This window comes from Gallinula chloropus (genome assembly GCF_964237585.1).
Source record: "Gallinula chloropus genome assembly, chromosome: 13".
Classification (NCBI taxonomy): Eukaryota; Metazoa; Chordata; class Aves; order Gruiformes; family Rallidae; genus Gallinula; species Gallinula chloropus.
In genome coordinates, this window is record NC_140098.1 from 20,528,481 (window position 1) to 20,544,901 (window position 16,421).

At 61.3% G+C, this 16,421-nt stretch overlaps 2 protein-coding genes across 2 annotated transcripts; both read left to right on the forward strand.

Annotated features, from left to right (window-relative positions):
• Positions 1-8,361: 8,361 nt before the first annotated feature.
• On the forward strand, positions 8,362-9,806 carry LOC311196336 (metallothionein-1). Its single transcript, XM_084269880.1, has 3 exons — positions 8,362-8,543; positions 8,827-8,892; positions 9,532-9,806. Exons 1-3 carry the CDS (start codon positions 8,513-8,515, stop codon positions 9,624-9,626), a joined length of 192 nt encoding a protein of 63 aa, XP_084126006.1. The 5' UTR covers positions 8,362-8,512; the 3' UTR covers positions 9,627-9,806.
• Positions 9,807-13,003: 3,197 nt separating this feature from the next.
• Positions 13,004-13,980, forward strand: LOC311196452 (metallothionein-2). Its single transcript, XM_084270021.1, has 3 exons — positions 13,004-13,154; positions 13,333-13,398; positions 13,748-13,980. Exons 1-3 carry the CDS (start codon positions 13,124-13,126, stop codon positions 13,840-13,842), a joined length of 192 nt encoding a protein of 63 aa, XP_084126147.1. The 5' UTR covers positions 13,004-13,123; the 3' UTR covers positions 13,843-13,980.
• The last annotated feature ends 2,441 nt before the right edge of the window (positions 13,981-16,421 follow it).

Genomic DNA, 16,421 nt, shown 5'->3' on the forward strand with positions numbered 1-16,421 from the left:
AATGAGGGGAGCTGGGGGGCAGTGGTGGAGCTGGGGGGGGTAATCAGGGGAGCTGGGGGGCAGTGGTGGAGCTGGGGGGGGTAATCAGGGGAGCTGGGGGGCAGTGGTGGAGCTGGGGGGCAGTGATGGAGCTGGTGGGGGAGAATGAGGGGAGCTGGGGGGCAGTGATGGAGCTCGGGGGCAGTGATGGAGCTGGTGGGGGGTAATGAGGGGAGCTAGGGGGCAGTGATGGAGCTGGGGGGCAGTGATGGAGCTGGAGGGGGGGGTAATGAGGGGAGCTGGGGGACAGTGATGGAGCTGGGGGGGACAGTGAGGGGAGCTGGGGGGGGCAGTGAGGGACCTGGGGGAGCAGTGAGGGAGCTGAGGACAGTGAGGGGAGCTGGGGGCAGTGAGGACAGCAGTGGCGATTGCTACCCCAGGCAGCCACAGCAGCCCCCAACACCCACACCACTGTCCCATTCCTGGCTCCCTTGGGGATCAGCACTCACGTGGGGACAAGGGGTGCTCCCCCCCAACCCAGCCCCTTGTCTCACCCCTTGCTGCCCCTCCAGCCCACATAGCCCCCACCTTCACTGGGTGCTGCTTTTTGATGTCCTTAGGCACCAGTCTGCACCCACCATAGCCATTGGGATGTGGGAGAAGGTTGGGAATGGAGAGGGGGAACAGAGAGCGAGACCAACAGCAGTTCCCATTTTGGTACCCAGGCCCTCAGGGGTCCAGAGCATCCCCTCTCTGATTGCTCCCTGCTGATCCACAGGCTGGATGGGGTCACCCTGCCTCAAGCTCTAGAAATCCTTACATCAATTTGATTTTAACAAAGGAATTTAAGACAATAACCTCCACAGGTGCCATAAACACACTGGCCAGGCACTGCTGGCACAGTTATCACCCTCACCCCAGCAAGAGGCAGGTTTGGAGAGGGATGTCTGTGCTGGGACAACAACCCTTCTCAGCAGAGGCTGCCGGCTCAAGGCAATGCTTGGGTTGTTTCTAGGAAAGCTGGCAGGCGCTTCCCAACACATGTTTCCCTGTGCGTGGGCCAAGCCCTGGCCGGCAGGGCTGTGCCTGCCCTGCATGCAGAGGAGGGGCTCTCAAAGCCAGTGCTCAAGCAGAGATCATGCGACTTCCAAAGTGACAACTTGCCTTTTTCTCTTCTCTGTTTTTTGGGTTTTTTTTGTTTTGTTTTAAATCGTTTTCACCAGCTTTTCCTGGCAGCTCTATCAATGTGCCATTATACTTGTGGATAACACGGCAACAACCACGTGAGGCATATTAAAAAGGGGCTTTTTTAGGTTTGGGTCCCTCCTCCACACTCTTTTGTGGATCTGTTTTTGGTAAGCATGGGTCTCAGTGCCAGCCTTGCAACAGGTCTCCCCTCCTGGGTGCCCGTTCGGGTCCTGGAGCACAAAGGCAAAGCACTGGGCTGCATGTGGGTGGGTGGTGGGTGCTGCACAACACCCAGCAAATGCTGCTGCCTTCCCAGGGACAGCCCCCAGTTCCCCTGTCAGCAGCGCCTGGCATTGCTCTAAGGGGCTCTACAACCCCTACCGAGCCAAAAGGACGATACCCACACCTCCCCCTCCCCTGTGCTCAGAGAGCTTTTCAGGCTGGTAAAACCGTAAATAGATTAAAATTCCAACTTCTTGCTAAATATGTATGATCTGGGCTGTAAATAGCACTTTGCATCTCTAATTACGGCGTTGGGCTCGGTGTGTCTGCGCCGCGGCTCAATTACACCGCCCGTCCCAGCTGCCACTTTGAATTTGCCGGCTCTGAGGCTCTTAAAATGGAAATGGGGACTCTTCATCCTCAGCTCCCATCGTTTGAAAGCCCTTGTTGTGTACAGCACAGGTACAGCAGCAGCCAGCCCCGAGGTCGGCTCCTGGGGTCCCTTCCCTTTCCCCACCTCGATGGCTGGTGGGGAGGGGGGGGAAATCCTGTATAAGCCTCACTGAGCAGCCAGAGCTCGGCTGTGTCATCGGAGAAGGGGGCTCAATATCCAGCAAGAGACCTTTGCCATCTTCCTTCCCATGCCAGCCTGGAGCTGCTTGGCCACACTTGCTCTTCTCTAGCTCCTGGGGGAATATCAATCTCTGTCCCTCAGCTGCATCATAATGTGATACATTGGAATTGGGCTCGATGAGCTTTATGAATCAGTTCTGGGCTCCCTGGTATAAAAAAGACAGGGATCTCCTGGAAAGAGTCCAGAGGAGGCTACGAAGATGATTAAGGGCCTGGAGTATCTCCCTCACGAGGAAAGGCTGAGTGAGCTGGGGCTGTTCAGCCTGGAGAAAAGAAGACTAAGGGGGGACCTTATAAATGTTTATAAATATCTTAAGTATGGGATGCAGGGGGAAATGGGCAGCCCCTTCTCAGTGTCTGTGGAGACAGGACAAGGGGCAGTGGCTTCAAGTTGGAGCACAGGAAGTTCCACACCAACATGGGGAAGAACTTTTCCCCAGTGAGGGTGAGGGAGCCCTGGGACAGGCTGCCCAGGGGGTGTGGAGTCTCCTTCTCTGGAGAGATTCCAGCCCCATCTGGATGCCGACCTGTGTGACCTGTCCTAGGGACCCTGCTTTGGCAGGGGGGTTGGACCTGATGATCTCTCGAGGTCCCTTCCAACCCCTCTGATTCTGTGATTCTGTGAATCCCTTCCAACTTGAGAGTCTCTGTGGTTCCACAAACATGAGTTACCATATTATCCCCATATAACACACGGTGAAGCAGTCAAAGAACGTGCTTGGCCCCCGTTACTGGCTTTCTCAGTGGGTTGCATGGAGAAGCTGGTGGTGACATCACAGGAGGTACAGGGATTGTCAGCCACCCAGGAGCTGTTTCTTGGCAGAGGTTTGGTATCTAACCACGGATTCATGATGGCCCTCTCTGCCTGGCAGGGGATCCTCCTGCTTGGTCTGCCCTGGTGAGATGCAAAACCCCCAAGGAGGAGCGTTCAGATCTTGAGTTTGGGAAAAGATTGGCAAAAATAACCATCCCCCAGCCCTTGAGGAGAGGAGTAGCATGGCTGGGGGGAGTGGGAAGGGGCAAGCAATCACATCTTTACACCTAAATGCTACTTAAAATGAGGACTGAGCCTGTCTGAGCAGCAGCAAACCAGCTTTGCTCTCTCCTTCCCCATTCCAGTTTCACTGCCTGACCTGCAGCAGAGTTTCTTCCCCCCCCCTCCACCCATCCCATCCACTTTCCAGGGATGCAAGATCCTTTTGGATGGGGACAAGCTGCTGAGTGAATCACTCCCAGGTTAGACAACCACGAATCTTTGGATCTTGGGAGCAGGGCTATGAAAACGTCATGGAAAATATCCCATCCTTTTATTTCACGCCTTTGGACCGAGGAGGCTGGTGTTTTCTTTGCAAGTTCAGGCAAGTGTCTGCTCGACAGCCCAGGGGATTACTCATTCCCTCCACTCCTAGCTTCTAATTAGCAAGTAAAGGGGAATAAAATAATTAAATATGCCCAAGGTAACGATACTTGGAAAACATCAGGTCACGTTTCAGCTGAGGGAGGCGGTGAGCAGTTGCAGCAGGTGAGTTTGAAGTCTGTGGGAACCTGAAAGATGCAGAAGGGAAGAGAAGATGGAGGGGGAGGGAGAGGGGGGGGGGAAGGAAGAGAGGAAAGAAAGACATCCCAAATTGCACACTGGGAAAGTCTGAGATTTGTGGGTTGGAATGACACCTGGAGTTAAGGTGATGCTTAAAGCCGGTCTGTGCAGGCGCCAGCAGCGCTGGGCAAGGTGGGGGACAGCAGGAGACCCCCTTTTCCAGGAGGGTCTGCAGGGATGCAGGGCAGCCCCCAGCCCACCAGCACTCTGCTCCTGCAGGTGGGGGTCAAGATAAACCTGAGCCCTTTTATTTCCCAGCCAAAGCTTGGCTGGTCCTCACCCCCTTCCTCCCCTTGGCGGGAGCAATTCTGCCCTCGTTAGACCTCGAAGTAATTCCCATTAACATTTATGAGAATTTCATGATCAAAAGAGGAATCAGCCCTTTCATCTCCCAGACGTGCCTGAACACACATTGCCTGGCCCCAAAACCCCACACTGCCGGGCGGGGGCTCATGCTGGGGTGTCCCCCCCACCCCCAGGATGCACACCCCAAACCCGGTGGGGAGTTGGAGAGGTCAGGCTCGCCAGTCCTGCACCCAACTCCGTGGCATCAGCTCAGCATTTCTCCCTTTCCCTTCTCTCTAAGAATAACTAATGAGCAAACCACCACCCCCACCCTCCTCCCCACACGGGTTTTCCAGGGAGAAGGTAATCCTGATAGCTCGCTTCCAGATAAGAAGCGCAGAGTAAATGTCAAGCCCTTGCCTGAAGTCACAGGAGAAGGCGACGACGGCTGAGCCCGGCTTAGAAACCGGGATTTGCCAGTCCCAGGTCCAGCACAGCCGGCTGGGTTACACAGTGGCTCCTCAACCAGCCCACATCAAAGCGTGTGGCAGGGTTGATGAAATTCCTGCCTAATTAAAAGCTGCCCATCCCCTCGCCCCAAGCTTCTCTTGCTGCGGACACGGTCGTGAGCCAGCAAAGCCCACCCAGGCGGGCGTGCACTGGGGGAGACACACCGTGTCCTCACACAGACCTGAGCGGCACCAGGAGAAGCACCAGCCAGGAATTATTTTCCCAGAGTCCTGATGGAGGGGCAGGCAGGGATTTGGCAGGCAAGCTTCTGGGGAAGGAGTGAGGAGGGAAGGCAGACAGACAATGGGCTTAGCTCACGTCTGGAGCTGGGAACGAGCCTCTGCTCACCGTTTTCTGGGAAAAAACCCACAAAAACCCCAAAGCCTCCACAGCAGCGTGAGGTCACCCCGCCGATCCGGTTTGACTCCCAAACGCTTTCCAAGGCTTTGCCTGTGCACAGGGGGAATGGGGAGCGGTTAGGAACATCTTCCCGGGGCAGGTGAGGGGTGATTCATCCTCTTCCTCCACTGCCCAAAGGGCTGGCAAGCGCTGGCAAAACAAAACGACGTCAGCACCTAATTCCTGGTGTCTTCAACGCTTGTTTATCATCAGCAGTAATAAGCGGAGACACCCGCGGAGCAGAAGCCGAGCCTGCTTTCCAAGCAGCCATGGCTCCCGCGGCTTCCGGCTGCCTTTTGGCATTTCAAGGGGGCTGGGTGTCTGCTGGGAGACAGTGGGAACACCCAAACCCTCTTATATTCTCCACTTCACTTTGAAAGGTCGGTCCTGGCTGGGTTAGGGCTCCTCGTACCCCCCAGCAGCTCGGCCCTGGCTGGCCAAGGGTCTCCAGCCCATGATCCAACAGGAACAGGCAAGGCTGAGCTGCCCCAGCTGCTCCTGCAGCGCCGGGGACACCCCTGGGTGGCTGCATCAGCACCCTGCCCAGCAATGGCAAGGGGCAGCCTGCTGTCCCCTGGGGTCTCCATTTCAGAGCGGGGTGCTTTGCCAGCAGAAGGATGTGTCACCAAACCCCAGCACCACTGAGGAGGGGACGAGGAGCCCAGAGAGAGCATTTTTGGGGAGACACGTGGCTTCAGCCCGCAGCGACGTGCAGGCTCCCCGAAGGCGACGGGCTGGGGTGGCTGCCGGAAATGGCGGGGAACCGGCGGCAGAAGCGGGTTCCCCACGTGCTGCAGCGTGACTGCGGGTGGCTGGAGCCACACATCTTTCAGCAGGGAGCTTCATCGGGGCAGACCGATGCCAGCTCACCTCCTCGGGAGCCAGCGTTCCTCCTCGCCTACCTGGCACCAGCACTGAGTCACAGCCAGCCACTGGCTCTAGCCTGTCCCGTGCCTTTCAGCAACCAGCTCCAGTCACCCCGGGTGTCACAGGTACCCATCACAGCGATGGAAGCCTCCGCTGCATCCTCCTGAAGGTTGTCACCCTCCTTTGCTCCATGCCAGGGAGCCTGGTCCCTGCTGTGCCCCACAGAGCCGTTCCCCCCCACTCTGCCATCACTGTCCCACTGGCAAGCGTCATCTCCGGCTGTGCCCAGAGCACCCCGCTGACTCACCCCCGGCAGTCTTGGGGCAATCACCATGGATATACACAGGGACAGAGCCAGGAATCCCATGCAGGGGGTGGACAAGGCTGCCAAGGGGGTTGGCTCTGGCATGGCAATAATCACCATGCAGGGATCCTGCCCGTTTTGCTTGGCACTGGGGAGCAGCATCAGCCTCATTTAAATTATGGGAACCCCCCAGGCTCTCCCAGTAAATACAGGGCAGGGGCCAGAAGGCAAACTGGAGCTTCAGGGCCTTGTAACAGGGGTATTTAAGCATCAGGAAGGTCTCCCCGTGGTCCCGGCTCTGCAGCTCATTGCCTCAATTACAAGCTGCTCCTGGAGGTGTCCTGGCTGAAGTGTGTCCAACTGACCACCCACTGCTCCAGCCCTAGCCCAAACCAATGACAGAACGGACCAGGAGTGGTAGGAGACCTCCCAGAGCCGTGACCCCCAGTCCTGCATCACCTGGAAGATGCTGTTTTTTTCCTTTGTACAAAGAAAAGAAGGAAAGAAGGGGGAAAGGGATTGGGCCCAGGCTGGGAATAGGGGCTGGGGAGGTTTTCCTCCACCCCATCTTGCATGGCAGGGATAGCACAGCACAGCAACTGCTGTTCTGTGCCCCCAGCATGGCCCTCGCCTCTGTTCCCCCAGGCTGGAGGAGAGGGACCACTTTGCCCATCCTCTCATCCCTGACCCACCACCAGCAGGGACACAGGGCCAGCCTGCCCACCCCGTGGTTTCAGCTGGGTGGCCAAGGGCGCTGGGCAGAGTGGGAAGACATGGAGGATACCACAGCGTGTTCCCTGTGCATCCATCAGCACCACGGCTGGAAGCATTTCCCTGGGCACCTTCCTGCACCGTGGGAGTGCTCGGCTGGTTGTTTCAGGGACCCCAAGGAGATGTTTCCCCCCCCAGGCCGTGACCCCCACCGCACAGGGGGCCATAGCCGGTGCGGGGGGGTGGCCACTTGCACGTGCATTCCCTGGCACCCGCGCCTTTCCCTGCTCCCGCCGGAGCGACAGGTGCCTTTGGCATGCGCCTGCTGCCTGGCACCGTCCCCTGCCATCACGCCCCGGTGCATCAGCAGCGGCGTGATGCTCACGCGACCGCAGGGCCGGCATGCTGGGGCACTGAGGAGCCGCTGCTGGGGTGAGCAAGGGGCCCACCGGCCCTGCCTTCTTCAGGCTTTTATGTACCGATTTCCCACCCTGTGCTGGCTGGGCTGGAGGAGACGCCGAGTCGGGGTGCTGGCACTGTTCCCCACCAGGTCACCCAACAAGCTCTCAACATGCCCAGACAGCTGGGTGGTAAAAATACTCCCTGGCCCGCTGTTTTGGCTGGATTAGCATCGCCTCTGACAAACCGCCTTAGCCCAGCACCACGGGCAAAGGGCCAGCTGGGATAAAAACCCAAAGCAAAGGAGTTTTGGGGTGTGGGACAGCCAGGATGAGGTACCACTGACACAGGGGAGCACGCAAAAGCCCTGGGAGTGAGGAGGAAGGATGCTCCATGGCTGGAAATGCCTCCTGGCCATGGGGCAGTCCCTCCCTACACCCAAAAATCTCAGAAAGCATCATTTTTATCGTGCCCTGTACCCCCAAAGCCTCGCTGCTCTTTTGAGTGGGTGGGTAAAACCCACTGGAGGGGTTGACCAGGGTGCTCACCCGCCATCCTCCTCCTCCACTGCACACCCAGCCCATGGCGTGTGGAAATTCATTCAGACAAGTGGGACAGACGGACGGACAGACGGAGCGCAGCAGCTGGGAAGGAGACAGGGCCCCCGAGGTGCCACGCACGGCGCCGAGGGGACGTGGGTGCCGCTGTCCCGGGGTGCTGGGAGGGCACAGCAGACTGCTGCCCGGCCAGTTCGGCTTGTTGCTGCTCCCGCTCGCGGGGAGGGTGTTGGAGTCTTGGGACAGGGTCTGGGACAAGGACTACATCTCTGTCACCCAGCTGCCCAGCACCCCATCTCTGCTGGGTTGGGATGGGTGGGCCGAGTGCTCCCTGCTGCCAGTGCACACCCCACCCCCCACCCCCCCCAAAGACATCTAGGGGCTCAGATGTTGGATTTTGGCAAAGAGTCAAGCTGCGGGGGCCTCCCTGTGTGCACCCCCTCCGCCCCCCAGCCCCTAGGGGTGAGGCATCCCTCACACGGCAGGTGCCATCTATGTAACGAGAGCTGTCCGTTCTCTGCACACACACACACACACCACCCCAAACATCCCAGCCGGGAACCGCAGCCACACGAGCAGCACCCCCCTGCTGCCCCCAGCATACCGGGGAGGGGGGTTTGGTGTGGGGGGGTGGGGGTAAGGGGAATGTGGGAGCCCCAGGTCCTGCCCGGCCTCCCCGGGGAGTGAATCAGCAGCGCCCAGGGCAGGTGCGGGGCCGAGCCGTGCGCAGGCTGCGAGGGGCGGGGGTTTTGCACTCGCTCCCGCCTGGCCAAGGATAAATAGGAGGCAGCGGCGGCTGCTGCCAAAGCTGCTCTTCCCCTCGCTGTGCCCTTCGCAGACCCGGCACCAGCCCAGGCGGACATGGACTCCCAGGACTGCCCTTGCGCCACGGGTAAGCCAGCGCTCCGGCCGCCTGCGGGACCCGGAGCATCGCGGTGGGACCACCGGTGCCCCCATCCGCTATCCCCCCCCATGCTCCAGCCGAGCCGGCTGCTCAAAGCCTTTCCCGGCGTTTTGGGGACGCCGTGATCTCCCGGCCAAGCGAGCCCCAAGCAGCAGCCCCGGCCGGTGGTGTCGGGGGGCGGCGATGCTCTCCCTGCGCCCCCCGGCATCCCCGGGGGGGCATCTCCTCCCTCCTCCTCCTCCCAACCTTCTTTCTCCTGTGTTTTTTTTAGGTGGCACCTGCACCTGCGGGGACAACTGCAAATGCAAAAACTGCAAGTGCACATCCTGCAAAAAAGGTGAGGGGGGTGTGGGGGGGTGTCCCCGAGCTCCACGGAGGGGCTTGGGGGGGGGGTAGAAACACTGCTGGGGGGTTCACTGCACATCCCTGAACACCCTGAACCAAACCAGGCTTGGCGTTGCCACAGTCGAGTTTATTCCTCCTGTAGTTTTCACCCCCAAAGGAGCACAGGGTGGCACCAGCCCCCCCACACACACTGCTGCCCCCCTACCCCCCGCCGGGCAATACAAACCCTCCGGTATAACCCACACCTCGGTGTACCCCGAGCCCGAGCCCGGGCTCGGTGCAGGGAGATGCCCTGGGAGGAAACCGGCGCTGGGATTTCTTCCGGCTGCTCCTGATGCCGTCAGCCCCGGGCAGAGCCGTGCGTGGGAGGGTTTGCACAGAGAGGAACTGGGAGGGGGGGTCCTGCAGCCTCCTGCTGTGCACCCTCCCCTCAGTGCCAGTCCTGGGTGGAAAAACACCCTGGAAGATGCTGCTGGGGATGGACGTGCAGCTAAGAGGGAAGGACATGGGGTAGGGGGGAGGACTCCAAACCATCCATCCCCTCCAGGACGCCCCCCACACACCCTCTGAGCCCCCCCCATCCTGCCCCAGGAACATCCCAGACTTACCTTGCCATTCTCCCCCTCCACAGGCTGCTGCTCCTGTTGCCCGGCGGGATGTGCCAAGTGTGCACAGGGCTGTGTCTGCAAGGGTCCTCCCTCTGCCAAGTGCAGCTGCTGCAAATAGGGACCCCTGGCTGCACATCTGGGGGTCCTGCACATCTGGGGAGGGGGGGTGGTGAAGAAGAATAACCTTATGTATGTTGGGTGTCTTGTTTTTTTTTTTATATGTGTTCAGATTTCTCTAGCCTTTGTCAGGCACAGTATGTAATAAGCTAACTGAATAAAGTGATGTGTATATAAAGGTCTATAAGGAACCTGAGACTTGTGTTGGACAGGGCTGTTTTCCTGGGGAGCAGGAGGACAACATTGTTGGGGGGGTTCATGGCAAAAAGCCCACCTCTCATTCTGTCCCTTTCTCTCAACTTTGGCTCTGGCCCCACTTCCCCAGCAGCTCTGGCTCTGCTTTTAACCTTGTTGTGCAGGGAAAGTGTAATTTATAGGTGGTTGAGGTTTTTTTTTCCCCACCCTGTTGTTACCCTAGGGCAAATCCCATGCTCTCCTTCACCAGCAATCCTGGGGGCTAATGAGCAGCTCGTTAGAACAAGCCTGCACCTACACCATCACTACTGCAGCCCTGCCCATTTCCAGGGGAAACCTTCCCTTGGCAGGTGCTGAACAGGTTTCAGTTTCCCTCCTGGCACTTTAGTTGAACAGGTTTGAAGAACCATGCTGTTGTCACTCCAAACCTGGTGGGGTGCTTCTGGGGGGAGCCCCAGGTGACCTGGCTGCCTGCAGTAGCCAAGGTGGGATGCCAATGGTGGGTGCAGTGCCCCTGGTGTAAGTGGGGCTCTCTAACCATGATGGGATGGGGTGGCTGATGCTGGGGTTCACTACCTGTGATGATGGGAGGCTGGGCCAGTGTGGGTGGTTTCCCAAGCCCCCATGGCACCCTGCTGCTCCCCAAAACAGGCAGGGGGTCCTGTCTGTCCCTGTGCTCCCTAAACAGCTGCTTTTTAGCTACAAAACCCTTCCTGACCTGCCTACTCACTGTTGCCAAGATTTTGGCACAGCCGAGGCCACCCCTGCCCACAGGCTGCCCTTGGTGCAGATGCTCAAGGGGTTGCCCTTTGCTCCAGGAATGCTCTTCCTCCAGGGTGTCCCCTGAGATGTCACCATCACCCCACGCTTCTGGCTGAATGTAGGTCAGAGCAGGAATACAGTGGGCACTGCTGCAGCACTGGCTCTGGAGCTCCAAACTGAGCTCCAGCCTGCAAACCCCAGGGTTATCTTCATTCCTTCCTGCCCGGAGAGATTTAAGTGCCAACCATGCCCAGGGTGAGCCCACACGAAGTGTGAAAGGAGGGTGACTAATGGGATTTATCCCCGAACACGTGGTTGAGGCAGTGGGGCTGATGCCATCCACCAGTTATCACTGGCCCTGGTGGGTTGGTATCAGTCCTGCCCCACGATTCTGCCCTGTTCCTGTGCCCCACAGCAGTGGGATGGGAGAGCAGCGATCGAATGCTGTCCCCTGCCTGTGCAGGAGGGGGGGGGCACGTAGGGGTCCTGGCAGCTCAGCTCTGAGCCCTGAGCCCCATCCTGGACAGCTGCCGTTCCTCTGCTCGCTTTATGGCTGCTATAAATCCAGGGGGAGCTGGCACTCCTCTTACACGGGCACGGTCTGGGGATTAACCATTCCCTGCCAGCCCTGGGAAGCGGGAGCCCAAGCAGGGAAAGCCCCCGAGGATCCCCCTCCCCGCTGATGTCCTGAGTGTGCCCTGCACTCAAGTGTTTTGACAAGCCCGTGGCTCATCCTTCCCTGGACATCTGCGGAGTGACCTCATTCATCGCTGGAAATGCCTGGATTGGGAAACAGGGCGTTTTCCAGGCTCTTTTCCCGTCTGTGCTCCATGCACTGAGCTCCATACTGCGCTGCCCCTTCCCGCTCAACTTACGGAGGGGACATGGGGGAACAGACCATGTGTCCTGGGATTTCAGGGAAGCAGGATTGCCAGATATCTGGCAATTCTCCCACGTTTCAGTCCTGTCCCTGCACACTTACCCCCCCTGCCCCAGCTTTCAGCACAGCCCCACGTCAGGGTGCACCCCCCCATTTTCAGTGTCGGGGACACACACACACACACACCTGTCCTATCTTCAAACTGGGGTGCAGCAGAGCCCATCCCTGACAGTGGAGAGGGGGCTGGGGCGGGCTTACAGCGCTGGGGGTGTGTGTGGGGGGGTCTGGGCAGTGATTTCACAACCCCATCCATGTGTGGTAAGACCCACACGCGTGCTCTGGGATTCCACCTCTCCTTCCCGCTCAGCCGGCAGCGAGCGCCACGCGGGCTGGCTCAGCCTCCTATTTACCCGCTCCCTCGCTGCGAGTCGCTGCCAGTGGAAAAACACAAGCACGAGCCGTTCCTTGGCACCGGAGCCACCGGCCTGCTCCTTGTCCCGCTGGCACGGGCACCATGGGGACAGACCATGGGGACAGACGCCGTGCGCAGCGCCCAGCCCAGGCTCACCCCCTTGCCAACAAAAAACACCAAGAGCACGGGACTCGGGCCGGGGGACGGCCTGTCCCTGGCCCAGACACTGTTTTCTGTGCCGGGTGCCGAGCTGGCCACGGGCACGAGCTGGGTGGTGGAGATAAACACGGTGAGAAGGGGGAAGAGCTGCGGGCACTGCAGAGGGCAGGAGGCCCTGACTCCCAGCAGCCCCCAGCCAGACACGCTGCACCCCTCAGGTCACCCCTCCTGGGGGCCAGCTGAGCACCCCAGCCCCATGGCAGCTGTCTGGGGTCACCCTGCTCCCCAGCAGCGTGCCCAGACTGTCCCATCCTGGGGGACAGTTACAACCCGTGGCCTCCCCATGGGTGGGGGGGCACAGCTGCACCCCAGCCCTTGGCAAATGGTGCTGGGTGGCAGCACCGTGCCAGTGCCTTCACCCCCCTTGTCTCCTCCAGCACCTTGCCCTCCACGACCCCCTCCCCCAAGATGCAGCACTCTACGGGGGTGTGGCAGACAGAAAGGGGTGCAGGGGTGCTGCTGGGATCCCCTGGCTGGGAGGGAGCCCGCGGGGGGGGAGGGAGGGAGCCGGGGAGGGGGGGGGGGGGAGGAATGAGGGCAGCGCCTTGACCCACGGTGAGCACGGCCCCGGGATGAGCACGGCCCCATGGCACGGCCCCCGGCACCGCCTCCGGGTGAGCACGGCCCCGGCTTGAGCACGGCCCCGGGATGAGCACGGCCCCGGGATGGGCACGGCCCCGCGCTGAGCACGGCCCCGGGATGAGCACGGCCCCATGGCACGGCCCCCAGCACCGCCCCCGGCTGAGCACGGCCCCGGGATGGGCACGGTCCCATGGCACGGCCCCGGGCTGAGCACGGCTCCCGGCACCGCCCCCGGCTGAGCACGGCCCCACGGTGAGCGCAGCCCCGTGCTGAGCACGGCCCCACGCTGAGCACGGCCCCACGGCCCCGCCGTGCGCAGCGCCCAGCACCGCCCCGCGCCTCCACCCCATAAATAGCGGGCGGGAAGCGCTGCCCCGCACCGCTGACATCCCCGCCGAGCCGACCCCCGCTGAGCAGAGCTGAGCCAAACCCAGCACCCAGCCGAGCGATGGACCCTCAGGACTGCACGTGTGCCGCCGGTAAGTGGCCCGTCGGGTCCCCGCTGACGGCCGGTCCCGTCCCGTTGGGTCCCGTCCCGTCGGGTCCCCGCTGACAGCCGGTCCCGTCCCGTTGGGTCCCGTCCCGTCGGGTCCCCGCTGACGGCCGGTCCGGTCCCGTCCCGTCGGGTCCCTGCTGACGGCCGCTCTCCCGCCCCAGGTGACTCCTGCTCCTGTGCCGGGTCCTGCAAGTGCAAGAACTGCCGCTGCCGGAGCTGCCGCAAGAGTGAGTGGGGGGCTCAGTGGGGTAGGGGGGTCCCCCGGTGCGCTCCAGTCTGTCCCTAGGGGTACCCTGCCTTTCCCTTCCTGATCTCTGTCCCTTAGGAACCCCTCCTCGCCCTGTAGCACCCTCAAGGGAATCCCACCCTCCTTCCCAGGACACCCCCCTACTCCACTTTGGGCACGTCCCTGCCCTTTAGGACCCACATGGAGACCCCCAGCCACTACCCCTTTGGGATCACAGCCTTGCCCAGGGGATGGGGATGTTTTTCCCTCTCTCTGTAAGGTGACCCTGCCCCATGGGACCCCGGTACCTTTCCACACATCCCCTAACTCCCGGGTCTCCTCCCTTCCAGGCTGCTGCTCCTGCTGCCCCGCAAGCTGCAGCAACTGCGCCAAGGGCTGCATCTGCAAGGAGCCGGCCAGCAGCAAGTGCAGCTGCTGCCACTGAGCCGCTCGCCTCTGCCTGTAAATAGCTGGAATGCTTCGGGAATGGGGGGTGGGGGGCCCAAAAAAGCCTATTTTTTTCATGTTTTGTATTGTCTGTACCAGTGGTGAAACTGGGTGGAAATAAAGGAGTTTGCCTGGAGGTACGAGTGGTGCTGTTGGGATGGGTGGGAGGCTGAGTTCTGTTGCAATTCATGACTCTTGTGTGGGAATTGTTCCCCGGGGGATTGGGTGCTGCTCACAGACACCCCCTGCGGCAGTCCCTGAGTGGGCTCTGCACCTTCCTGGGGGAGGCAATCAGCTCCCCAGGGCAGCGGATGGACCTCATCCTGCATGTGGGGTGGCTCTGTGCACCTCTTAAGGTGCTGGTCCCCTGGTGAGGACAGGGGTGATGTGACTGGTGGGGAGGTAGGGGGGCTCCAGCTCCCTTCTGCCTTCCTCTGGTGTCTTCAGGAGTCTCCCAGGGCTTACTTGAGTTGAAAGAACTTGGGGCAAGAGTGCGGTGGGGAGGGGGGCTGAGGGCTGGCAGCTGAGCTGCTGCTGCCAGACCCCTGGCTGACCCCCCCCGGGGGGACGTGGCTATCTCCTGGGCAGGTAAAAACCCCTTAAGAGCTCATGCTTTGCGAACCCCAACCATCTCCCCCAAAACAGTCCCCTTCCCACATGCCAAACACCTCCCGCTGCACTGCCTGCTTCCTCCAGCCCCAGCCACTACTTTCCAGTGCTGTTTTTGGGGAGCACCTTTCTTGGAGCTGTGATGACCTCCAAACCCAAGAAGAGCAGACAGACATAGCCCCGGATAAGCCCCTGTGTAGGTTTTAAGTGCGCCACGTGGGTGCCGGGAGCGTGGTGGAGGGGTGATGGGAAGGTGCGTGGGACGCGTTTCCGAAAGCCTCTGCCAAGTGAGAGTCACTCTTTATGCACAGGATCTGCGCTGCGGGCTGGGGCGGCTGCTCCTGCCTGCACCCCTGGGTGTGCCCGCAGCCCAGGCAGGTTCCCAGCGCTGGCACCCTGCTGCCAGCACCCCTTCCCTCCCTGGCAGGGATGCCCCTTCCCGCCCAGCACCAGCAACGGCGTGAATTTTAAAAACAAAGGTGCTGGGGTGGTGGTAACCCTGGAACAGGGGCACCCCAATATCCTTGGGGATCCCTCCCTGAAGGCTCTGCCCAGCGTCAGCCCAGGGCTCTGCAGTGGGTGCCCAGCCCGGGGGGGAAGCCCAACGCCCGGCTCGACACCCGTTTGTCTTTTAAACGTGTTGTCTCGGTGCGTTAGTGAATCAAAAGTCTGAGCGCTGGAGATGGGGCGGAAGGACCTGCCTCGCCCTAAATGTGTTTACACACCAGTAAGTCCCACAAACGCATTTACACACCAGTAGATCGCATGGGGAAGATGCTTTGCTGGAAAATAGGACTCCTGGGGGTCTGACGCGGCCCCCACGCCGGAGCGGGGCTGCGACCCCAGCCAGTTCAGCCGAGGGTTTGTGGGTTGAGCCCCTCCCCAGGGCCACATCCTGCACCAAAAGCAAAGCTGGGGTGCAGGCGGGGGTTTCCCCTCTCAGGAAGCGCCCCGGGCCATCAACCGCTCCCTGTTCAGTGACGGGTGCCAGGGTGGTAGGTGGGTACCTCCCCCCTCCAGCCTTCCCCTCCTGCGCGCACCGGAGCTGCCCGAGCCGTGCACCCCCAGCACCGATGCCCTTTCCAGCCTCCCCAGTTGTAATCTGGGATGGGGAAAGCCACGAGGCCGGCGGGATGGGCAGAGGCACCCATGGGAGGCTACTGGCTCAGTGCCCAGCTCTGCGGGAGCCGCGCACAGCCGTGTACAGCGGGGAGGTGCCGGCAGTAAAGGCCCCACGGAAGAAGAGGCGGGGGTGCTTCCTCTGGTCCCTGGAGAAAAGCACAGTTCAGCCGGCAGAGGTGGTTTGAGGTGCCCGCGCGTCTCCGCTGAGCACCCGTCGGAGCCGGGGCAGGGTGTGCTGGGCACGCACCCAGCCGGGCAGCCCTGCAGCGGGGTGCAGCACCCTGGGGGGCTGCGCTCAGCACCGCTTCTGGCTCCCTGTGAGCCCTGTGAGGGTGGTGTGTCTGTGTGACCCTGCGGCAGAGGGGAAGTGTACCCTGTGCACCCTGTGCCGCCCTGCACCCTGCGCAGAGGGGACGGGCACCCTGCGCATAGGGGACGGGCACCATGTGCACCCTGTGCCGCCCGGCACCCTGCGCAGAGGGGACGGGCACCATGTGCACTCCTGCCCCCTGCGCAGAGGGGATGGGCACCCTGAGGGGTACAGCACCCTGCGCAGAGGGGATGCGCACCCCCTGCACCCCGTGCGGAGGGGATGCGCACCCCGTGCACCCCTGCGCCCCGCGCAGAGGGGATGGGCACCCCTGCACCCCGCGCAGAGGGGATGCGCACCCCCTGCACCCCGCGCGGAGGGGATGCGCACCCCGTGCACCCCTGCGCCCCGCGCAGAGGGGATGGGCACCCTGTGCACCCCGCGCAGAGGGGATGGGCACCCTGTGCACCCCTGCACCCTGCGCAGAGGGGATGCGCACCCTGCTCACACGTGACACGCACCCTGTGCAGAGGGGT

Bases quoted from the DNA above. Each gene is read 5' to 3' on its own strand.
- LOC311196452 (XM_084270021.1), top strand. From the start codon at position 13,124: ATGGACCCTCAGGACTGCACGTGTGCCGCCG. The intron at 13,155-13,332 runs GTAAGTGGCCCG...CTCCCGCCCCAG, and splicing joins GGACTGCACGTGTGCCGCCG to GTGACTCCTGCTCCTGTGCC. The intron at 13,399-13,747 runs GTGAGTGGGGGG...CCTCCCTTCCAG, and splicing joins CTGCCGGAGCTGCCGCAAGA to GCTGCTGCTCCTGCTGCCCC.
- LOC311196336 (XM_084269880.1), top strand. From the start codon at position 8,513: ATGGACTCCCAGGACTGCCCTTGCGCCACGG. The intron at 8,544-8,826 runs GTAAGCCAGCGC...TGTTTTTTTTAG, and splicing joins GGACTGCCCTTGCGCCACGG to GTGGCACCTGCACCTGCGGG. The intron at 8,893-9,531 runs GTGAGGGGGGTG...CCCCCTCCACAG, and splicing joins GTGCACATCCTGCAAAAAAG to GCTGCTGCTCCTGTTGCCCG.